This window comes from Lucilia cuprina, chromosome 3 (genome assembly GCF_022045245.1).
Source record: "Lucilia cuprina isolate Lc7/37 chromosome 3, ASM2204524v1, whole genome shotgun sequence".
Lineage (NCBI taxonomy): Eukaryota > Metazoa > Arthropoda > Insecta > Diptera > Calliphoridae > Lucilia > Lucilia cuprina.
Genome location: NC_060951.1, coordinates 44748911 through 44774730, shown reverse-complemented (window position 1 = coordinate 44774730; position 25820 = coordinate 44748911). Strand labels below are relative to the sequence as shown.

At 28.6% G+C, this 25820-nt stretch overlaps 2 protein-coding genes across 14 annotated transcripts in view; one reads left to right on the top strand and one right to left on the bottom strand.

Annotated features, from left to right (window-relative positions):
* Nucleotides 1–25820, top strand: part of LOC111680665 (cytoplasmic dynein 1 intermediate chain) — a 54525-nt gene that overhangs the window by 19086 nt on the left and 9619 nt on the right. For 3 of the 13 annotated variants that reach the window (XM_046946775.1, XM_046946773.1, XM_046946776.1), the window contains exons 1-7: nt 13326–13480; nt 14734–14997; nt 15066–15212; nt 15276–15400; nt 18481–18543; nt 24080–24100; nt 25128–25175. In XM_046946775.1, coding sequence (XP_046802731.1) covers nt 14861–14997; nt 15066–15212; nt 15276–15400; nt 18481–18543; nt 24080–24100; nt 25128–25175 — 541 coding nt within the window. In that variant the 5' untranslated portion in view covers nt 13326–13480; nt 14734–14860. Of the gene's footprint in view, nt 1–13325; nt 13481–14733; nt 14998–15065; nt 15213–15275; nt 15401–18480; nt 18544–24079; nt 24101–25127; nt 25176–25820 lie in introns of those variants that run through there. The other 10 variants (XM_046946779.1, XM_046946778.1, XM_046946782.1 and 7 more) reach the window with 7 other exon arrangements.
* Nucleotides 7700–11902, bottom strand: LOC111680666 (dynein axonemal intermediate chain 3). Its single transcript, XM_046946772.1, has 8 exons — nt 11745–11902; nt 10858–11660; nt 10636–10801; nt 10220–10410; nt 9064–10161; nt 8836–9011; nt 8575–8777; nt 7700–8458 (listed from the first exon to the last, which is right to left on the bottom strand). Exons 1-8 carry the CDS (start codon nt 11804–11806, stop codon nt 7807–7809), a joined length of 3351 nt encoding a protein of 1116 aa, XP_046802728.1. The 5' UTR covers nt 11807–11902; the 3' UTR covers nt 7700–7806.

The following is a 25820-nucleotide window of genomic DNA, read 5'->3' as shown; positions in this document are numbered from 1 at the left end:
ATTTTTTATAAGCTTTTCCAAAATGTTTTGTTTTAATTAAGTTTAAAGTTTATTATTTGATACTTTTTATATATATTTTCTTATATAATTGTTGATTGTTGTGGGTGTGGGTGTGCAAGTTTTGTTAAAAATAAACTGTCCTGAACAAAGAAAGTTTAAAGTTTTTTATGGGAACCCATTGTGTTGTTATAAATATAACCAGAGCTGTTCACTGAACCTTTCTAATTGGTAATAAAAAATTTGTGTTAATTTTAAAATATTTTAATGAAGAATTCAGAAAAAGTAATAAAATTTCGGCATAATTATTGAGAATTCTTTTAAATAAAAACTTATTTTGTTAAAATATAAAATTGTGTCGATGTTAATAACTCATTTGCAAGTCTGTTTTAGTTTACAGAGTAATCATTTAAAATACTTCCCTTATACGCAATTTGTTGCACTATGCTAATCATTCTCTATGAATGCACATCCTCTATTTGTTATCAATTCTTAATAATCATAACTTTATTTAGAAACTACTTTGATTTGTAACACTGAATTGTGTTACTTTCACGTCCGAACACAAGTGAGTCATATTAGATGCATAGAAGTAAAGTGCAATTTAAAGAACTAAAACCTTACACCAACTTCAAAAAACCAAAAAAATAATATTTTATAAAAATGGAAAAATACCTAACGTGCATAAACGTGACCGTAATAACAATTTTTCAATAATTTTTAAATTCTAAATATTCCTCACCTGGTTGTATGTTTTCGATATTATCAGAATAATCGTAAGAATATGAATGTATGTTTTTTTCATAGAACTCTAATATATTAATATGTACGTACAGTGGTAATGAAAATTATGTATTTATGTCAAAAGAAAGTTTTAAACTACAAACATTTCATATTTTATATATAATAAAAAGGCACAGAATACATTTTTAATTAACCTCAAATAGTATTAATCATATAAATAAATTGTACACTTTAACACACCTTAATTTTTATTTATTTTCCGACTGAAACCGAAACAAAATGTTAGTGTTTCGGCTTAATCAGAAATATAACAAAACAAATCTTTTTTTTCAATATTTATATGTTCTAATCTTTAGTTCAGTTTAGCCAATATTTTGAACATCACATTTATATGTGGTCCAGACTATAGGCTGAATTATATTCTCGAGTTAAGTCAAATTTAGACTAGTGTATATACACATATAGGCTAGTGTATAGTCTATTTAAGTTTGTCTAGCCTACAATATAATCTAGACAAGTCTACAGTCTACTTTAGCCGATTCTATTGTAGACTATAGCCTAATTTATAGTCTAGTCTACAGCCTAGTCTATAGTCTAGTCTACAGTCTAGTCTATAGTCTAGTCTATAGTCTAGTCTATAGTCTAGTCTATAGTCTAGTCTATAGTCTAGTCTACAGTCTAGTCTATTGATTTTATTTAATTTTTCTTTCATTTGTAATATTATTTTTATGTGTTGCTTAAAGCATGACAATTAAGTTTAAATGTCATTTCATTTTTGGTATGAAGTGTAATTCAATTGAATTAAATGCATTTAAAGTAAAATTTTTTCCTACAGACATTTTTTATTCACAAGAAATTAGTTAGTTTATTTAATGGTTTTTAAAATAGAAAAAAGATTGATTTCTTTCCCTTCAATTATTTCAATTAAACATGTGTGATAGTTAATTTCATTTTGTTTGTATATATGAATGTGTATTGCATTTTTTATAAGCTTTTCCAAAATGTTTTGGTTTAATTAAGTTTAAAGTTTATTATTTGATACTTTTTATATATATTTTCTTATATAATTGTTGATTGTTGTGGGTGTGGGTGTGCAAGTTTTGTTAAAAATAAACTGTCCTGAACAAAGAAAGTTTAAAGTTTTTTATGGGAACCCATTGTGTTGTTATAAATATAACCAGAGCTGTTCACTGAACCTTTCTAATTGGTAATAAAAAATTTGTGTTAATTTTAAAATATTTTAATGAAGAATTCAGAAAAAGTAATAAAATTTCGGCATAATTATTGAGAATTCTTTTAAATAAAAACTTATTTTGTTAAAATATAAAATTGTGTCGATGTTAATAACTCATTTGCAAGTCTGTTTTAGTTTACAGAGTAATCATTTAAAATACTTCCCTTATACGCAATTTGTTGCACTATGCTAATCATTCTCTATGAATGCACATCCTCTATTTGTTATCAATTCTTAATAATCATAACTTTATTTAGAAACTACTTTGATTTGTAACACTGAATTGTGTTACTTTCACGTCCGAACACAAGTGAGTCATATTAGATGCATAGAAGTAAAGTGCAATTTAAAGAACTAAAACCTTACACCAACTTCAAAAAACCAAAAAATAATATTTTATAAAAATGGAAAAATACCTAACGTGCATAAACGTGACCGTAATAACAATTTTTCAATAATTTTTAAATTCTAAATATTCCTCACCTGGTTGTATGTTTTCGATATTATCAGAATAATCGTAAGAATATGAATGTATGTTTTTTTCATAGAACTCTAATATATTAATATGTACGTACAGTGTAATGAAAATTATGTATTTATGTCAAAAGAAAGTTTTAAACTACAAACATTTCATATTTTATAATAATAAAAAGGCACAGAATACATTTTTAATTAACCTCAAATAGTATTAATCATATAAATAAATTGTACACTTTAACACACCTTAAATTTTATTTATTTTCCGACTGAAACCGAAACAAAATGTTAGTGTTTCGGCTTAATCAGAAATATAACAAAACAAATCTTTTTTTTCAATATTTATATGTTCTAATCTTTAGTTCAGTTTAGCCAATATTTTGAACATCACATTTATATGTGGTCCAGACTATAGGCTGAATTATATTCTCGAGTTAAGTCAAATTTAGACTAGTGTATATACACATATAGGCTAGTGTATAGTCTATTTAAGTTTGTCTAGCCTACAATATAATCTAGACAAGTCTACAGTCTACTTTAGCCGATTCTATTGTAGACTATAGCCTAATTTATAGTCTAGTCTACAGCCTAGTCTATAGTCTAGTCTACAGTCTAGTCTATAGTCTAGTCTATAGTCTAGTCTATAGTCTAGTCTATAGTCTAGTCTATAGTCTAGTCTACAGTCTAGTCTATAGTCTAGTCTATAGACTAGTCTATAGTCTAGTCTATAGACTAGTCTATAGTCTAGTCTATAGACTAGTCTATAGTCTAGTCTATAGTCTAGTCTATAGTCTAGTCTATAGTCTAGTCTATAGTCTAGTCTATAGTCTAGTCTATAGTCTTGTTAATAGTCTAGTCTATAGTCTAGTCTATAGTCTAGTCTATGGTCTTGTTTATAGTCTAGTCAATAGTCTAGTCTATAGTCTAGTCTATAGTCTAGTCTATAGTCTAGTCTATAGTCTAGTCTATAGTCTAGTCTATAGTCTAGTCTATAGTCTAGTCTATAGTCTAGTCTATAGTCTAGTGTATAGTCTAGTCTATAGTCTAGTCTATATCTATAGTCTAGTATATAGTCTAGTCTATGGTCTTGTCTATAGTCTATAGTCTAGTATATAGTCTAGTCTATGGTCTTGTCTATAGTCTATAGTCTAGTCTATAGTCCAGTCTATAGTCTAGTCTATAGTCCAGTCTATAGTCTAGTCTATAGTCTAGTCTACAGTCTAGTCTATAGTGTAATCTATAGTCTAGTCTATAGTCTAGTCTATAGTCTAGTCTATAGTCTAGTCTATAGTCTAGTCTATAGTCTAGTCTATAGTCTAGTCTATAGTCTAGTCTATAGTCTAGTCTATAGTCTAGTCTATAGTCTAGTCTATAGTCTAGTCTATAGTCTAGTCTATAGTCTAGTCTATAGTCTAGTCTATAGTCTAGTCTATAGTCTAGTCTATAGTCTAGTCTATAGTCTAGTCTATAGTTTAGTCTATAGTCTAGTCTATAGTCTAGTCTATAGACTAGTCTATAGACTAGTCTATAGTCTAGTCTATAGTCTAGTCTATAGTCTAGTCTATAGTCTAGTCTATAGTCTAGTCTATAGTCTAATCTATAGTCTAGTCTATAGTCTAGTCTATAGTCTAGTCTATAGTCTAATCTATAGTCTAGTCTATAGTCTAGTCTATAGTCTAGTCTATAGTCTAGTCTATAGTCTAGTCTATAGTCTAGTCTATAGTCTAGTCTATAGTCTAGTCTATAGTCTAGTCTATAGTCTAGTCTATATCTAGTCTATAGTCTAGTCTATAGTCTAGTCTATAGTCTAGTCTATAGTCTAGTCTATAGTCTAGTCTATAGTCTAGTCTATAGTCTAGTCTATAGTCTAGTCTATAGTCTAGTCTATAGTCTAGTCTATAGTCTAGTCTATAGTCTAGTCTATTCTAGTCTATAGTCTAGTCTATAGTCTAGTCTATAGTCTAGTCTATAGTCTAGTCTATAGTCTAGTCTATAGTCTAGTCTATAGTCTAGTCTATAGTCTAGTCTATAGTCTAGTCTATAGTCTAGTCTATAGTCTAGTCTATAGTCTAGTCTATAGTCTAGTCTATAGTCTAGTCTATAGTCTAGTCCTATAGTCTATCTATATCTAGTCTATAGTCTATCTAATAGTCTAGTCTATAGTCTAGTCTATAGTCTAGTCTATAGTCTAGTCTATAGTCTAGTCTATAGTCTAGTCTATAGTCTAGTCTATAGTCTAGTCCATAGTCTATTCTATAATCTAGTCTATAATCTAGTCTATAGTCTAGTCTATAGTCTGTTCTATAGTCTAGTCTAGGCTATAGTCTAGTATATAGTCTAGTATATAGTCTAGTATATAGTCTAGTCTATAGTCTAGTCTATAGTCTAGTCTATAGTCTAGTCTATAATCGAGTCTATAGTCTAAAGCGCAGTGTAGTATGTAATCTAGTCTCTAGTGTAGTTTGTAGACTAGAGTCCTGATGAATATAAAAAAGTCCTTCGAAATTTCGAATGTATGTTCTTTGAAGGTATTAAATAGTTGTTTCTATGTCATAGTAAAACCATTTTTCTCAACATCCATTAACAGCTCTGCCTGTTTGATAAAAGTCAATTAATAAGTTATGTTAATAGACTATTAGTACTACGCATGTGTACATCTTCCAATTCAGACAACAAACGTCAACAACATTTTTGTTAAACATTATAAATTGATGCATATTATTTACAAATACAGCAATAAAATAAAAACCTATAACTTTTACAAAAATTAGCTGTTATAGTTAAAAATTTTCAAGGATTACAACTTCACTCTCGTTTGGCAACCAAGAAAACAAAAATAACAAATATTACAAATTCAAAATTGTACAACCCAAACTTATTAATCTTTATATTTATGTGTTTAAAAATGTGCATATTCCAAAAACCTACAAAAAAGCGGGTTCGAATATATTTGTAAATTGAAAAAAAAAAACCTTTGCAGAGCTATAAACGTCAGTGTTGTACTAGTTAACATTTAATTAAAAAATTATATTTATCATTAATAATATATTGTTAAACATTTATTCATAACAAACAACAAAATGATAATATTTATGAGTGTGGGGGTTTTAAAGCAGCCACCGGCAGCACACCTCTCAAAACAGATTTAAAAAATACAAAATAATCCAAAATATAAATTTCAAATTTTGCTGGGTTTCATTTTATTACTTGATGGATGGTGACTGCACACAATTTCCATGATCGATTAGTTATTCGATTGATCAATATTTAAGTAAATTTACAAAATGGTTTAAGCAAAATCTTTTGCAAATTACTCGTTTATGTAATTTCATAAAGTTAATATGATTATAGAAATGATTAAAAATGATTATAGAAATTTTATTTTTATTTTCATGGAATCTGCTTATGTATATACATTATTCATTTCCTTCCTATGTATTATTAATAAATTCATTATCATAAAAATGTTTAATGAAATTCTAATACGATTGTGTGTTTTCTTAAAATTTTATGCTGCTTTTTGCGTAAATGTATTGTGTAGATTTGAGAATTTTTTAATATTTTGTTTTAAATTAGCATCTACTTAATTTAGAATATTCTTAGTATTTGCAAACATGTCTTTGGTGACAAAAACACATTTTTTCAATAAAACTTGTTTAATCGATAGATGTACCCTATATTAGGCAATTTTAATTTAAAGTTTTAAAATAGATTTTTTTACATTTTATATAAAGGATTGTCTATATTCTAGTCTATAGTCTAGTCTATAGTCTAGTCTATAGTCTAGTCTATATTCTAGTCTATAGTCTAGTCTATAGTCTAGTCTATAGTCTAGTCTATAGTCTAGTCTATAGTCTAGTCTATAGTCTAGTCTATAGTCTAGTCTATAGTCTAGTCTATAGTCTAGTCTATAGTCTAGTCTATAGTCTAGTCTATAGTCTAGTCTATAGTCTATAGTCTAGTCTATAGTCTATTCTATAGTCTAGCCTATAGTCTAGATATTTCGCAAAATATTTTTTTTAATACATAAACTTTTATTCGACTTTCTCCTAAAAATTCGAAATTTTACTCAAATTCTAATATTTCAATATAAATTAATTAAAAAATCATTTTTGGCAAAAAGTCCTTGGACCTAATTTTTAAAACTATTAACCTTTACTACCAATATTTTCAAATCAAGTGGAATATATTTTGAAAAGTAGTTTACACATAATTCGTTTAATACCAGTTTATAATTTAAGATTTTTTTGTTAAATATTGAGAGTAAAAGTGTTGTTTCTTTGAGTTTTCATAAATTCAATTTTAGTGAAACTTGTTTAAGTTTGAAAAAATTTTTATTTGTTTAAAAAAAATATACACCCGTTTATCAACCTATTTAAAATTATGCCGGTTTTACTTTTCTTAAATTTCAAGGACATTTAACTCTCTGCTATAAAGCAGATAAAGGTGATTACAATTGCAACATATTTTTTATTGGTTGCGGTCGCTGCTGTTGCTGACAGCAGCTGCTGAATGAAGTTTTTTTAAAAGAAACAATAAATTATTAAAGTGTGTATATTTCACCTCTAGGTATTGCATTTTTTGTGCAATTTGTTAAATTCCCAGTAAAAAAATTGTTAATACAAATATATATGTATTTTTAAAAGATTTCTTGCGTGTTTTAAACTGGCTTTAACAATAGCGGGGTGACTGACGAAAACAGTGTTAAACAAAAGTTTAGAGTTTTGAAGAAATAAATGTATATAGTATTTTTTTATTAAGAATGTTTTTATAAGTGTTAGTATCTATTGGCTTAATTACATATTGACTTAATTAATAAAACATTTCCTGGAATATTTAATCGCAAACTTTTAAACAATAAAAGTAAGGTTCTATTTACGTCAAATGTCAAACAAGTTATTTTTATTATGCAAAAGCGTGTTTTTGATCTTTTTAAGTTTTACAAAAATATTTATATTTTCTTAAGGAATGACACATACCTATGATCATAATCATAATATAAAACTTGTAATAAATTATAGTTACACATGGTCGACTATATGACACCCAACCTTAATTCGTATAGATAATCTTTAGAATTTTTATCTTCAGACTTTTAACTAAAGTGTTCGTTTAGAAAACACAATCTTAAATCTAGTTTTTTATAGAAAACTTTTAGTCATTCGTTTTCCTTCGTATAGAAATTTATTCGTACTTTGACTAAAATTTTCATATAGAAAATCTTTAATCTTTCCACTAAAGTTTATCTTAAAAAAATCCTTTATTTTCGGATAGAATTTTATAAAAATCATCAACAAAAAGTAAAACAAAGAATATTAAATTTGATTAAAATACAAAACATAATTTCAATATTGCTAATCTCCTTCTCCCTCTCCCTCCCCATCCGCCTGATCACCTTCATCTTCTTGCTTTTGCAGCAGACTTAACTCAGAAGGTGGCAATGAACCCACATCAGTGTTCTGCAACAGATCAGCATATGTTTCTAAGCCCCAATCACAATCACCGATTAAATTCTCTTCTGCCATCGTTTCATACCAATACCAACGTTCGGTATTACCACCTAAAGATTTATTCAAATGTTTACGACGCTCTTGACCACGATGTAAGAATTCCGCATAATCTATATTATCGAAATTATCAAAATCATTCATCATATCATTGGCTTCATTTTCGATAAGTTCATAAGTTTCCACCGTTTGCATAATGCTATCCACCGATGACTGAATCATATCATTGCGTTGTAGGTCTGGAATTTCTTGTGGATATATACGTAAACGTATTGCTGCTACTTCGTCGCCAACACGTTTTAGAACATCCGCCAAGGATTGTTTTTTGGCTAATTCGTATGCTAAACGTTCTTTTTCTAAAGCAGTTTGTTCGTTCAGTTGTTTTTCATTGACCCGTTTTCGGGACATCAAAATACCTAGGAGTCGATTAAGATTTAGTTCGTACCATTGGTTTTTCATGCGTTCGGTATAGGTGCTATGGGTGGTAGGTTCAGCAGCTCTGAAATTATTCAAAAATAATATAAAAATTATAATATATAGATGTACATAGAAGCCAAATCACAAAAGTCGGTTGAATTTTTCTTTAAAAATTCGACCTAATATGATTAAAATTACTTTTTAGCCTCCTCTTCTTCTTTAGCTCTACGATTCGCCATTAGAACAGCTTCCTTTTCAATTCGTTCCATTTCTTTATGGGCCTCCCGTTCTGCTTGCAGTTTTGTTTCTATGAAATCTTTATTCTTTTCATAGTATTTGTGTTCCCAAGCTTGTATTTCCTTTTTACGCGATTCTTCTTTTAATATATGCTGTTTCATATCCTTGAAATAAAAGAAAATTTTATTAATATTGGAAATCTTTTTTATAATCTCAATTTACCTCAAATTCCTGGTCCATAACTTGATATAAACTTTTGGGTAATTTGACCATACGCAAACTGCTATTGTAATCTCCAATGCCCAATAACTTTTCCGGTTCCGATGGTTTATGTTCGCAGATATTGGTAACAATACCACCGCCCAAGGTATCATTTAAGCAGGCCTCATCATCTCGGGCTTAAAAAGAATTTTATTTAAAAAGTCTTCCTTTTAGGTAGGTAAAACTTACACAATATATCCCAAGCCTCTAAACTACCATCGATGCGTGTAAGAAATAAAACCGATGGTCTCGATTCACTCCAGGCCACTGCCGTCAAGTCACTCTGACATTTACGCCAAAATATCGGAGAATAATTATAGTCCTCTTTCCAAACCGCAAATACAGAACGACCAATCGAAACAAAAAGCCAAGGAAAGAAAGGATTTCGCTTCATCGAAATCACGGGGCCATCATGAACTCGAGCAAAATTCAACGAGGTATTAACCACCTCACGACCATCGGCATCAGCGTAAAGACCCAACCAAGTTAAACGTTCTATACGGCCATAGAAAGATGCTGTTATACAAGATTGCCTTATTTCAGGCACCTCCGATTCCTCCAATTCTACTGCATAATTATAAAGCGGCGTAACGGACTTTCCTTCTTTCTCCTTTAAAAGACATTTAAATACCGGAGTGTCCGCTAATACCGCCGTCAATGGTTCATTAAACACCACTGTAAAAATAGGCGCCAAAAATTTTCCCTTATACACAGATTCACTTTGTGTCAATTCTTTTGGTAAATCACGTCTTAAACCACTGCTAACTTTTTTACCCGCCTGAGAATCCAAATTCCAAAATGCTATAGTACCATCCATAGCACTAGTCATAAAATAACGATATTTAGCTGGTTTTCCCGGATCGGTGTAAAGTTTTCCAAACGTATTAATAAAACAATGGCTAGCCAACCAGTATATTGCCGTTATACAACCCTTTTGAGAATTCTCCAAACTTGATACGGTAGCCGGTGTTACTAGCATTTTTTCATTGATTTGTATGGTCCATTTAAGAAATTCATTCATTAACACACGGTAGTGTAACTGAGAAGACGACAGCATTTCTTCATTATCTAATTTTTCAGCACGATCCTGTAAATCCCATAAAATAATTTGACCATTAGTGGCTCCTCCCAACAAAACATTCGGTTCATAGGGACAAAATGATAAGGTAATCACTTCTAATGGGGATTCAAATTCCAGTTTATAATTAAGATTATCACTAAAGCTCCACATTAAAATGGGCTTGGTTTCCAAAACGGCTCGTTGTATGTAGTCATGTTGGCTGCTGACTGTTCTAAAATAGTTGTTAAGAATTTTAAACTTATTTAAGAGTTACATCAGACTTACCCGATTCTATGGTGGCCGCTGTACTAAAGGTATAAGAAGTTACAATTAGACCCGCTAGAGCAGGATACCAATCGAAACCGCATACATATCTCTGATGACTTTTGGCTATGTTGGCAAAACATAGAGTTTCTTCCAGATAGGGAGATGTGTAATGCATAACGCATTTGTCCGATATATAGGGATAGTCATTGCTGGAAGAAGATATTAGAAGTTGGTTCGCCGAATGATCGGGTACATTTGTATTATATGCAAATGTTGACTATCTATATATCTATCTATCTATCTATCTATCTATCTATCTATCTATCTATCTATCTATCTATCTATCTATCTATCTATCTGTCTGTCTGTCTGTCTGTCTGTCTGTCTGTCTGTCTATATATTTATCTATTTACCTATCTTAAATATAAACATACCGATACATATCAATTTGATTAAATTCCAAAGTTTTCAGTAACAATTTTACATTATCAGAAACTTCCGGTGGTGGTTTTGTTTCCTTTGGCGGCTCCGGAGTAGTAGGTTTACTTATAAGCTTCTCTTTACTTTCTTCTTCTTCGGATTCTTCATCCAGACAATCATCTGTACATTAAAATCCAAATATAAATACTGCACCAAACAATATACAATTTACTCACCCTCCTCGTCTATCTCATAAAGATATTGAGCCCAAGCATTTGTTGGAAACGTCGGATCTGTTTGTTGTTCTATATCAATGCGAGGAAATGATGATTGTATGCCTACGGTTATACGACGTCGTGAGACATTTTCAAAACGTGCATTCTCAGCGGGTATCAATTCAACATAACCATCTCTTACATCTTTTGTTAAGCGAAAAGAAAATTCCTTATTAGCCGGTATAGTTAAAGGATAGACAGATTGAATTTCAACGTCCACTGGTTCGTGATAACGTTGAGCAATGGTTAGATTAACCTCATCTTCACTGCCAAAGGAAACCCATTTACGCGGCTGTCTCAACAGTCGTTTATTAATGATTAAACGTTCAAATGTCTCTAAATTACGAATTATCGCCAAAGCCAATTTAGCATCAGCTGGATTAACATATAAAACGAAAGGATCTCCTGCCGGTGGTTCTTCCATATCTTGTGTGATTATGGGCACATAACCTACGAGGACATGACTGTCCAGATCATAACCCTGAAAAGCATTATGCAACAATTGACCATTTGACAGATCATCAAATAGATTATCACGCAATTCTTTATATGGTATCTGTTTCCAGGGAAATTCTTGTGTAACATTAATGCCTACTACTAGATTAAGTAGTTTCTGATTAGCTTCCTTTATCATCATTTCCTGACATGTGGGTAAAGTTAATAAAGCATCCCATGCCATATTAATATCGTAAGAAGATTCTGTCAATTCATATTCATTTTCTGGCGGTGTCCATTGTAAAACTTGACGATTTATTCGTATAAATCTTTAATTATTTTAAATAGTAATTATTTATAATTTAATTCCTACAAATTATTTAAGAAAAAATAACAGAATATAAAGGCCATACTTAGTTCTCTCATCTTCTACTGGTTCTGCTGGCGGTTCCTCAGTATTTGTTATCTCGGCCATATTTATTTAAAATCAATTTTATTTTTTTTAGATTTTCTAATAAATATTATTTTCTATAGATTTGCTTATTTTTTACTATTTGATAGATTAATAAACAAATTTAAATCTCCTTGCCAACATAGAAAAATTCTTATTATTATTCTTTACTTTTATTTCCGTTTCCTTTTTCCACTTTAAGGTGGATGTACACAACACGCGTTGAGGCGGCAACGCGTTTTACGCTTTTCAAACTTTTCGCGCTTTTAATGTTTTTTTCAACTATTGCTGTTTTAAAAATCAAAATTTTAAGTTTTTGTTTATTTTTAATTTTTTTCTTTCATTGTTGCTGAAATTTATTTCATTTTAGTTTATTCTAATTCTGCACAAAACAAAATACAACCCTGAACAGCTGCCGCGGCAGACGCGTTAAAAACTACAGTGTGTAACTTGTTTAATGAAAATACACTATTTCAACTTTTTTTGACAGAAGCCTATACAATATTAATATAAAATATTAAAACTTACTATATAAGGAATTTTTCCCTAAAAAAACTGACCTGATTTGTAAACAATTTTTCTATAGAAAACTACGAAAATAAGCAAGATTGCCTAAGCAAACAGCTTTTCTATAGAAACCTGTCTTAATCTGGCTTTTTATTAGAAGAAAATACTTCTTAATAGGGTTCTATAAATCGACTTTCGAACAATCGACTTTTTGTCGAAAAAAGTCGAAGTCGACTATGTTGTTCCAAAAAAGTCGATAACTCGACTATCCTATATGAAAAATGTCGAAAAGTCGACTTTGTAAATAAAAGTCAAAAAGTCGGAAAGAGTCGAAAAAAGACGAAAAGTCGGAAAAAGTCGAAAAAAGTCGGAAAAAGTCGAAAGAAGTCGAAAAAAATCGGAAAAAGTCGAAAATAGCCGGAAAAAGTCGAAAATAGTCGAAAAAAGTCGGAAAGTCGGAAAAAGTCGAAAAGTCGACTATTTATAAAATACTAAAAGTCGAAAAATCGACTTTTAATTAAATGAAAAAAGTCGAAAAATCGACTTTTAACTAAATGCAAAAAGTCGAAAGTCAAAAAGTCGACTTTTCATAAAATGCAAAAAGTCGAAAAGTCGACTTTTCATAAAATGCAAAAAGTCGACTTTTCATTTCAACTATAGAACCCTAATTCTTAAAGAAGAAAAAATAACGGTCGAAAAGATGTTTGTCATCGTAAATTGTTATCGGTGATCTATAATATCTAATATTAACAATTTGTTTAATCATGTGATTATTAGCAACTTTCCTCAAATCTAGATATTTTTTTGTATAATTACTATTATTTAGTAAGCCTTTCAATTTTTCATTGTCTGAATATTAGTTAATAAATGAATTTAATAAAATTTTAAAAATTAAATAAAGATTGTTGTACTATGTTATAATCGCTACAATTATGAATTTTTACTTTGAATTATAGCGGTTTATGTTACCAAACACTTAACAACACTGTTGAGATATGTCATCAAATGAACTAAAAAGAGACAGATATATGTACATATAATAGAGACAACAATAATTTTAATGATTAATTGTAAAACTCGCAAAAAGTTAGAAAAAGTTGTAGTTTTTGTGTGCTCCCATAAAAATATGTTAATTTAAGTACTTAAAACCTCGAAAAAATTTATAATTTTATAATAAAAAGTTAAAAGAAGGTATATAGCACCTCGATGAATAGAAATTTTTATGTGAAAAAAAAAATTTAACAAGAAAAAATGAATTTTCTTTATGTGAAAAAATTGCATGCATATGTACATTATCAAAGGTGCAGCAGGGCAATGCTGCGGCAGTGAAGTTGACGTCAACGTTTTTGTTTTTGTCATGTAGAAAAATTAGATACGAGCTTGAATATGTTAAATGGTATTGACGCAGTTATTAAAGGCTGTCCCACTTTTTGTAATAAATTTCTTATAAGAAAATGTGCATTACATTGGGATGGAATAAATAAGGATTTTGAAGAAACAGACAGTCAGACTTTGCTGCAAACTGCATTGCGCACATACAGCGCTGTAATAAACACCACCAACACTGTTCATAAAAAAAGTTTAAGAAAATGTTTTATCTAAAATGTTAAAAGAAAAGGTTTTTTTTTATAAAAATTTATTTGAAAATAGTTTTTATGTTAATTTGTATGATTAATTATTGATCAAAAACGAGTTGACAAAATATTGGTAACAAAAGTATTTTTGTAAGACAATGGTGACATCATCATTAAAGCCTTATTTAACCCATTTTAAAGTTACGCCTTTAAGTTGAAAACAAACACAATTATTTTTTGTTTGTATAAATTAAAATGTGAGAAAAAGTTCCATTAGATAGCGATATTATCAAAACAGTAACGTTTTTAAAAAAATATTTGGAATTACATTAATTAAAATGTTCTTAAAATTAAAAAGGTTTTTCCAGTAATAAACAAAATTATAATTTTAATTTTGCACTAGCGAACAGGGTCCTCGTTTTCTATGAAGCCTTCCTCCATAATTAGGAGTTTTAAATAGAGATGTAATAACGTTTTTACGTTCGCATAGATTGATAGATAGACAGATAGATAGATAGATAGAAAGATAGATAGATAGATAGATAGATAGATAGATAGATAGATAGATAGATAGATAGATAGATAGATAGATAGATAGATAGATAGATAGATAGATAGATAGATAGATAGATAGATAGATAGATAGATAGATAGATAGATAGATAGATAGATAGATAGATAGACTTATAATTCCTATACAAAATTTTGGCAAATTTTAAGAAACCAAACTTCCGGTACATTCGTTACATACAAACATATGTAAATAACTAGACTAAGTCCTTTCTCAATTATATTTCTATAACATGATTTTAACTATTATAAAGACACTAAAACTTTGTAAATATAAAAATAAATTTAATATATTTTCAGATCATAAAAATCATCTTAACTAACTTCTACACACAAAGCCTGTAAAAAAAAGAAAATCAACAAATTCTAATATCATAATTACCACCAATTGTCACAAAACACAAATAGCTAAACAGTTACCAACACAATGGATCGTAAAGCAGAATTAGAACGTAAAAAAGCACGCTTGGCAGCTTTGCGTGAAGAGAAGGACAGACGTCGTCGTGAAAAGGAAATGAAAGATAAGGAAGAAGTATCAGTACGAGCTGATAAAGATCAAAGAAAGTAAGTAAATTATTTTTTTTTTTTTTTGAAGCAAACAACATATCACTATATATTTTATTAATTTACAGAGATTTAGATGAAATGCTTTCCTCTTTGGGTGTTGCACCTGTTTCCGAAGTGCTCACCTCTTTGTCGTCAGTTAATTCATTAAATTCAGATAATTCAAATACTCAAACACCCGATGCTAGTTTGCAAACAAATATGAATGGTCCCAGGTATAATTTATCATTTAATTTTAATAAAAATAAATATACATATATGAAATATTATTGTTTTAGTGCCGGCAAAAAACCTTTAAATTTGAGTGTTTACAGTGTTCAAGCTACTAACATTCCACCAAAAGAAACTCTTACCTATTCAAAACAAACCCAAACCAATAGTAGTGGTGGTCATGAACGTGATGGTACGTATTTTTATATTATTCTTTGTTTTTCCTTTATTTATAGAGTTTCGTTACTAAATTTATGTTTTCTTTAATAGTTCCCTTTTTATTAAGTATACATACTAACTTTTTTAAATATGGAATGTCTTTTTTTTGGTTTGCCCTGTTTATGTAATGCTATTTCGTATTATTGCTTATGTTTTGATTTATATTTATTGACATTTTCATAATTCTATATTTGGATGTGAGTACACATATATTTCTAAACTGAATATGATGTGCTTAATATGTATACGGTTTTTTTTAAACAGCATTGACTATTATAAATATAATCTTTCTTGAAAAGATGGAATTTTTCATTAATATTTTTGTTATTACACATAACAAGTGGTCAAATCATTTTTGTTTGTGATAGTTGTTTTCAAAACTTTAGTTTAAATGTGAAAATTTTCAATTTCTTGACTTTATTATGAAAATATAAGTTACCTTGACCAGTTACGTTTTTAACTTTTTATATCAATTATAATTGGTATAAGTGGTTTCCGTTTTATTGTGTCCAAAGAATAGTTCATTAATAATTGTTGGAATATCATTAAAATCATTTAAAATTCATCAAATATTTTTATTTGTTAAAGAAAATTGTTAAGTATATTTAAATCCCTAGAAAAATTTAATTATTTCTACAATTAGTATTTATAACAAAAGTTATCTAACGCTAGGATTAATTATTGTTGTAGAAGTACTATAGAGTATATATTATTGTTATAGAACTGTTCTAGCAACATCTTATTAATTAGTAATTTTTCGTTAACTCTGCCCTTTTTAAAGGCTTTACATTTATAGCTAAGTTATTGTTCAATTTAATCTCAGTTCTTTTTCAGTTCTAGTTCAGTTCTATTCTAGTACAGTTCTAGTTCAGTTCTAATGCAGTTCTAGTTAAGTTCTAGTTCAGTTTTAGTTCAGTTCTACTAAAGTTCTAGTTCAGTTCTACTTCAGTTTTAGTTCAATTCTAGTTTAGTTCTAATTCAATTCTAGTTCAGTTCAAATTCAGTTCTAGTTTAGTTCTAGTTCAGTTCTAGTTCAATTCTATTTCAATTCTAGTTCAGATCTAGTTCAGTTCAAGTTCAGTTCTAGTTCAGTTTTAGTTCAGTTCTACTTCAGTATTAGTTCAGTTCTAGTTTAGTTCAGTTCTAGTTTAGTTCTAGTTCAGTTCCAGTTCTGGTTCAGTTCTAGTTCAGTTCTAGTTCAGTTCTAATTCAGTTCTAGTTCAGTTCCAGTTCAGTTCTAGTTCAGTTCTAGTTCAGTTCTAGTTCAGTTCTAGTTCAGTTCTAGTTCAGTTCTAGTTCTAGTTCAGTTCTAGTTCAGTTCTAGTTCAGTTCTATTTCAGTTCTATTTCAGTTCTAGTTCAGTTCTAGTTCAGTTTCAGTTCAGTTTCAGTTCTAGTTCAGTTCAAGTTCTAGTTCAGTTTTAGTTCAGTTCTATTTCAGTTCTAGCTCAGTTCTAGTCCAGTTCTAGTCCAGTTCTAGTTCAGTTCTAATTCAGTTCTAATTCAGTTCTAGTTCAGTTCTAGTTCAGTTCTAGTTCAGTTCTAGTTCAGTTCTAGTTCAGTTCTAGTTCAGTTCTAGTTCAGTTCTAGTTCAGTTCTAGTTCAGTTCTAGTTCAGTTCTAGTTCAGTTCTAGTTCAGTTCTAGTTCAGTTCTAGAGTATATATTATTGTTATAGAACTGTTCTAGCAACATCTTATTAATTAGTAATTTTTCGTTAACTCTGCCCTTTTTAAAGGCTTTACATTTATAGCTGAGTTATTGTTCAATTTAATCTCAGTTCTTTTTCAGTTCTAGTTCAGTTCTGTTCTAGTACAGTTCTAGTTCAGTTCTAATGCAGTTCTAGTTAAGTTCTAGTTCAGTTTTAGTTCAGTTCTACTAAAGTTCTAGTTCAGTTCTACTTCAGTTTTAGTTCAATTCTAGTTTAGTTCTAATTCAATTCTAGTTCAGTTCAAATTCAGTTCTAGTTTAGTTCTAGTTCAGTTCTAGTTCAATTCTATTTCAATTCTAGTTCAGATCTAGTTCAGTTCAAGTTCAGTTCTAGTTCAGTTTTAGTTCAGTTCTACTTCAGTATTAGTTCAGTTCTACTTTAGTTCAGTTCTAGTTTAGTTCTAGTTCAGTTCCAGTTCTGGTTCAGTTCTAGTTCAGTTCTAGTTCAGTTCTAGTTCAGTTCTAGTTCAGTTCCAGTTCAGTTCTAGTTCAGTTCTAGTTCAGTTCTAGTTCAGTTCTAGTTCAGTTCTAGTTCAGTTCTAGTTCAGTTCTAGTTCAGTTCTAGTTCAGTTATAGTTCAGTTCTAGTTCAGTTCTAGTTCAGTTCTAATTCAGTTCTATTTTAGTTCTTGTTCAGTTCTAATTCAGTTCTAGTTTATTTCTAATCCAGTTGTAGTTCATATCTGGTCCAGTTATATTTTAGTTTAAATTCATTTCTAATTTAGTTATTGTTCTTTTATAATTAAGTTCTAGTCAATGTTCAGTTTAGAGCCAGCTTGTTCTAAGAAACAAGCTAGACTTGGATTGTAATATTTTTTATCTTATAATTTGAATCATTATTTATACATATATGGAAAGTTTAGCATGCCTTTTTACAATCATTAATAACTTACTATAAGCCCAAACAAAATATTTATCATTAATAAAGTTATAAAACAACAAAGTTGTTAAAAAGGGAATAATAGTTAAAATTTATATTGCTCTGCAATAAAGATAACAATATGAATTTGTTTTAACTTAAACAAAAAAAAGGAAAATATTATTACTACTGTAAAGGTTAGTTAGGTTTACTTTAACTATTATTGATAATTTTATAAAACATGTTGTATTCCTGTTATAACATATTACTATATATTTGACTAAACTATTATATAGCTTTTTAACAACTTTATTTTATAACCAAGTAAAGTAAGTTTCGTATTGTAGATGTTGAATTTAAATGCTAAAATTTTTATTTAAAACCTATCAACCTAAATTCTCCCTCCACCGACTAACAATACTGTCTAAGAAATCAAAAATTATTTTAAAATTTAATGAAAAACGTAGTGAAATAAAATAACAAATACAGTTCTTTCTTGCCACTCCTCACCTCTATCAGGATATATGGAGGATTGGTGGAGACCACGCAAAGGTACTGGTAAAAATACTAATAATTATTTTTTAATTAATTATAAATAAACATACATACTACATACTTACCATTACTACTAATACACTATTAATTAATTATTTTTTTTTTACTTAATGACATTTTTTTAAAAGTTAATTTCTTATATTATATTTTATATATAGATAAAAACTATTTTATTTTTATTAAATGCACAAATATTTATTTTTTTTATTAAGGATTTGACAATGCTTGAGATTTTCTTTATTAGGTATTATAAACACTATTTTAAAAAGAACAATAAACCAATGGAATTTCTTTAGTAAAAAAAAGAGAAAATTATTTTCAAATACAACAAAATTAATTATTTAACAATTCATTTTTGATATTTTTACATAATTCAGCAACTTTACTCCTTAAAACTTTACCCGTAGCGGTTTTTGGTAATTCATTTAAAAAATATACTCCACCACGTAGATTTTTAAAATCTACCATTCTTTGATAGACATATTGATATATTTGTATTCCTGTTATATTACTCTCCTTACTTTTAACAATAGCTGCTGCTGGTAAATGTGTATAAATTAAATCTGCTACACCAAATACACAAACTTCTACAATATCATTTAGTTGTAAAATAACTGTTTCTATTTCGGTGGGATAAAAATGAAAGTTGTTATATTTCAAAATATCTTTTATACGATCCACTATATAAAGTTCGCCTTTATCGTTAAAATAACCTAAATCACCACTATGAATCCATTTTTCGGAATCATAAGTATCAGCTGTAGCTTCAGGATTACCATAATAACCTGGCCAATGCCATGAACTTCTTGTACATATTTCACCTACTTCTCCTGGTCCCAGATTATGATTATTCTCATTAATTATTTTAATTTCCACATTCGGTACAAGTTGTCCACAATTAAAATTTTCACAAGCTATACCTCCAGAAACATTTGCACAATTTTCTGTTTGACCATAAACCACGTAAATGAAGGCTTTTTTGGTAAAATTTCTTAACTTATCCACCAGACTAATGGGTACAGCACTACCACCAATATATATAAATTCCAAACTATCTAAATCATTTTGCTGCAATTTGGATGTGGATAACAACAAACCCATTTGACTTGGAGGTCCTAAAGATATGGTTACTTTATATTTTTTAACAATATCTATAAAGCATTCAGGAGTATAAGGTTGGGCACAAATAATGCGTGTTATGTTTCGGGCGGTAGCTATAAGTAAACCTATTACGCCTGATATCCAATATAAGGTACTAAAACATAAGAAACGGCCTTTAGTTGGAGTCAAGCCATAACTGTAAAGAGAATTATCAGATTAAGTATTTGTTCTGAAATGTTCATTACTTACATTTGATTTAAAATACCACAATGAGTTATGCAAACACCTTTGGGTAAACCTGTAGTTCCTGAAGAACAAAGAATTGCTGCCAATTGATTAAACCCATCTGCCAATTCAACACATCTTTAAACGCATTTAAGTTTTTTTTATTTAAGAATATATTAGTTTTTAGCTTGAAAATTAACTCACTTAAAATTATTTTCTCTTTGGGTTTCTTTTAAAAAATCAGATAATTTTGGCACTTCCTCTAAATAATCATTAATGGTATAAATCACTGTAGACTGAAGATTACATTCTTCAAATGCATCTTTTACTTTGTTATAAATAACACCATCACAAAACATTAATTTGGGTTTTGTTATTGAATAAATATGCTTAATGCCATCTAAAAAAATAAAAAGAACAATTAACCACTAAACTATAGCTATTATAACACCTGCATATGTACCTTTATCGAAACTTGTATCCAATGTACTAATAACCAAACCTCTAAATAGGCAACCAAATACTAAACATGCCAAATAATCAGTATTTGCTGCACATATACCCACAATTTCACCTTGTTTTATATTCAAATCTTCTAAATGTTGTGCCACCCGTATGGATAATAATAGTATTTCTTTATTAGTTATTTCCTTGCCGGTAGTATGTGAAATCTATTAAAAAAATTATCATTTTTAATAATTTTAATTGTTAAAATTAAAATTTCTAAATACCTGTCCAATACCTTCGGGATCTCTTTGTAAACTTTCGAATATTACTTTTCCTATCGAATCTTTTTCGCCATATTCCGGCTTTGTTTTAATTCCACTCCAGATTTTCTCCGCCTCATGGTAGATGGTTTTCTTTACTATACTTACCATAGTCAACAGTTTTATTAAATTAATTACATGTTTTGATCAAATCTTTAAATACATTTTTTTTGAAACTGATAACGTTTGGGTGTTATTTTTTTGTAATTGCTTATCGCAAATTTTCAGATAAATTTTATAGTTTCATTATCTAATAGGAGTTTACTTATAAAAATGGAAATGACTTCCAATAAATAAGGTTTATCATACCTACACTCAAAATAATCCATATTCTTAATGAACGCTCTGGGATCTCCTATAATTAACCAGTAGAAGAGATAAAGCGTTCACACAAGACATGTCTATATCCTGGTCGTGAAACCATGTCTACAGTTGCCAGACAATGTGGAAAATATGTTGCCATAAGCTGAAATAGGGTCTCGGAGATAGACTCTATTCATGAGCATTCTCTTTGACTTTGAGTCTTTGGATAGTATGGAAAATATGTTGCCATAAGCTGAAATAGGGTCTCGGAGATAGACTCTGTTCATGAGCATTCTCTTTGACTTTGAGTCTTTGAATAGTTTCCGTCATAATTTCGATAGTTCATAGACATTGTCAGTGTATTCTTAGTACTGTTACTACGAAATACTTTTTGCTCGTTCAAAATCCTTTTTGAAGCACAATTGCTCCAGACAATTGCTTTTCCTATTGTGCAAAATCTTAACAGTTGATTTTTGACATCTAATTTTATTAAAAGCTCTTCATTTTGGTTTTCTTAGATCTCTAAAACGTTCATTTCGAGATACTCAAAGATGAGTGTGAAGTTACTGCGACTATAGTCCTAAAAAGAAAAATCCCCCTAACGAGATCATCCATACAGTTAATCAGTTTAAAATCATTCTTTTATAGTTTTATTCTTGCACGTCGACGTATTGATGTCCTTATTGCCCCATTAACAATGATGAGCATTAGCATCATAGCCCAGTCTAGCCCATCACAAGGATCGCATTTTTTCCTAGCATATGTCATTAGCTAAAAATCATATAAAAATTCTTTCGGTGTATAGCTAACTTTGTAATATTTTTTTTATTATCACTTATTTTTAGATAATTTACATTGTAAGTTTATTATCTTTTTTAAGGCTGCAAATAAAAGTACATAATACACTTTTATAAGTAGGTTATTAGTAGAAAAAAAAAAAACAAATATTTAAATAAAATTGCTTCCTTCCTTGATAGTATACCTAGCTACTAGAAGAAGAATAGAAGCTAGAAGAATATTCCACTGGTTGATTATTCTTCTAGCTATTTCTGGCTAAGACTCTGTTCTCTAGGACAGTAGAGTAGAAAAGGCTTCACTGTTTCTAACTTCTTTTCGTCTAACCCAAAGAAGTTATAAATATGCAGTAAAAGAGTATGATTGTTACTAGGAACATAATGATTTTCCCGTTCATAGTTTTTTGGCTGTTTTAACATCCATGTTTTTCTATAAGGTCTTGGATTCTTAATGAATTGTATCTTACAGAGACATGGTATCCATCATAACTTAATAATGTACATATGTCTCAACTAACTGTTTAAGTGCTCATTTTAATAATAAAAATATCCTTAAAGAAGTATGACAGGTCCAATTTACAATTGTGATTTTCTTTGTAAGGACATTTTGTGATTATATTCCAGCTAAAAACTTGGACTTGCCATTGTAACCACTTACCTATTAATATACATTAAATGAAGTTTTTATTACATAGAAGTACTTTAATAACGTCTTATTAATAATATGTTATATAATTACTTTCTAATTTATTAGTCAGCTTCTGTGTGAAGATATAGAACGATTTATATTTGCACTGATTTTTCTAATTACTTTGAAATTCTTTTATTTTAAAATATGTATAATAAACTTTAACTAACATGAAGTATTGCTTTAAATAAATTTTTGACGTTTTGTCCTGTTGATATTATTGTGTAGATGTACTGATTGTTTTATTGGATATAATGCTAGTTCCAGTAGTTCAAGTTTTAACTACCAAATCTAAATAAATGTGTTGAGCTATATACTGGTCTATAGTCTGATCTATATGCCGGTATATAATCTAAGCTATAAACTGGTCTATAGTCTGAACTATAGGCAGGTCTATAATCTGAACTATAGTCTGTACCCCAGACTGGTCTATGGACTGTACTCTAGACTGGTCTATGGACTGAACTATAGAATGGACTATAGTCTGCACAACAGTTTAGTATTTAGTGTAAACTACACTCAGATCTCTAGTATAGACAATAGACTGGTATATAGTCTGAATTATAGTCTAAACTATAGACTGGTATATAGTCTGAACCTTATATTGGCATATAGTCTGAATTCTAGACTAGTCTACAGACTGAATTCTAGACTGGTCAATAGTGTGAACTATAGATTAATCTGTAGTCTAAACTATTGACTGGTCTAAAGTCTAAACTATAGATTAATCTATAGTCTAAACTATAGATTAATCTATAGTCTAAACTATAGACTATATAACTATAGTCAGGTCTATAGTCTGGTATGTAGTGTGAACTATAGACTAGTTTGTAGTAAGAACTATAGACGGGCCTAGAGTCTGAATTGTATACTGGTCTACAGACTGGTCTAAAGACTGAACTAGTCTGGTCTATAGTCTAAAATATAGACTGGTCTATAGTCTGAAATATAAACTGACCTATAACCTGAACTATAAACTGGTTTGTAGACTGAACTATAGACTGTTCTATAGAATGAACTATAGATTGGTCTATTGTCTGAAATATAGACTGGTCTATTTAGTCTGAACTATATACTAGTTAATAGTCTGAACTATTCACTGGACTATAGCCTGATCAATAGACTGGTCTATAGTCTTAACTAAATACTAATGTCTATACTCTTACGACTTTTAGTCCTAATTAAGATGTATTTAGCTTTGGTAATAAAAAAATAGTTTAGAAATATGAACTCCTATTCTAATTCGAGGCATTTACTTTAAAAGAAATCAGATCTAAATAAGGCTGCAAAAACAGAAACAATACATGTTTCACAAAATATTCTTCATTCACAGGAAGTTCCTTTAGTTTTCTTTTCAACTTGAATATTTTTTTAATCTTTTAAAAGATTTTTGAGATTTAATAGTAATAATAAATATGTAAATATTTTTCAAAATCATTCAAATGATATGATATTAATACATACATTGGAAATTTTACCATTTTGGTTTATTGTTCAAATAATACAATATATATTTTTGTATGTACCTACAACATACCAGAAGTACACTGAAAGTATTTTTTTTATTTTTGTTTGCAATAATTATTCTTTTTGTTATAAATTAATTACTAATTGAAAATTATTTCTTTTTCTTCTGTTTTGTTTCTGTGTTCCAGCTCATGCTACGGATTATTATGGTGAGTTTATTTGATTTGTGTAAATTTGTAAACGATTGTAGATTTATGTAGATTTTTTTTTTTTAATTTAGTATAGTTTTTTTGTGTAGTTTATTAGTTTTGTTTTCTTTTAGCAAATTTATTTTATTCGTATATTTCTTTTAGTTTCTATAGAAATTTTATTTTCTTAGTTTAGAAAAATGTTTATAATATAAATATTGTTTTTTTGTTTCGTTTTAATTTTTAATTTTTTAACTTCTTCTAAATATTGTTAACTGCAATGTTAACAATGTTAAACAAATTTTCTTAATAATTTTATAAATATATAATTAATTTTAATTTTGTATATAAAATATTGCATAAACGTATAGAAAACAAAAAAAGTCACCAACAAAGATTTATATTTTTCTCCACCCATTTTTTTTATAATTTCAATTGACAAATTAACATATAAATAACTATTTAATTTCGTTATTAGTTTTAAACAGAAGTTTTAGCAGTTAAATAAACAACAAATTTCATATTCATTCGCTTACAAAGTGTTGAATTGTGAATTTGTTTAAATATTTCTTCTATTAGATTTTTTTATTTACAAATTTAACCGTTTTTTTTTCGTTAAAATAGTTTAAGTTTAATTTAAAAATTTAAGTTTCTAAAATCATTCATTATTAAGTTTTTAACCTTTATGTATAATTATTTATTATTTACGTTTTTAAACACCTTAAGTTTGTGTTTAACCCTTTTTTTAAAGTTTTTTTTTTTTAAAACACCAAAGTCATTAAACAAAATTTAGGGATGAATTTCACTACTGCATGTTTTAAATATTCTCAAACTCCCAGAAAAAAATGCTAGATATATATTTTTTTATTTTTAATCTCATCTTTTTTATAATTTAATATTTTTATAGAACTTTTTTTTGGGGTTTAATTATTAAATTTTTACTCTTTTTTTCTTTAATTCAAAACAAAAATGACTCTACAAAAAACAAATAATGTTAAACAAACAAAAATCAAAACCGCATTGTGATTATAATTTTCTATTTTTCAAGATGAATACAATCTTAATCCGGGTTTAGAATGGGAGGATGAATTCACAGGTAGGTACTCTTTGAATTTTTGCAAACAGTGACGGAATCGACATGAAGCAAAATAGGAACGTCAAAATTCTTTTAAACTTTTGAAATACTGGTAAAAACTTAGGCGTTTAATACAAATTTAATCAAGTATTAAAACAATATAAAAAAAACAAAAAAACAAATAAAACAGAAACCTAAGATAAAAAATATTTTAACATGCACTTGATATTCCTCTATCTTTTTTCGAAATTTTGTAAAAGTTATTTCTTTGTCTTTCTCTCTCTCTAACATTCTTTCGATTGTTACATTAAATTCATATATATAAATTAATAAAATTCATAATTATATGTGTTAATGCTTTTGTAAATGTTATATTTTTTTCATATATAAATACTATAACATATTAAATTATAGTTACATACTTGTATATTCATATTAGTTTTTTTATATAATACATATTCTTTGTGTATTTTTTTTTAATTATTAAACTTGCTTAAATATCAGTTTTCATATTACAGTAGTTTTCCGATTTAACGACCATTCGATTCTACGAACATCGCATTTAACGAACAAGCTAATTTTTCCTATTGACTACCTTAAATAACGAACAAAACTTGTTTTTTGTACTCTGTTTAACGAACTAATAAAAATATTATTATTTAAATG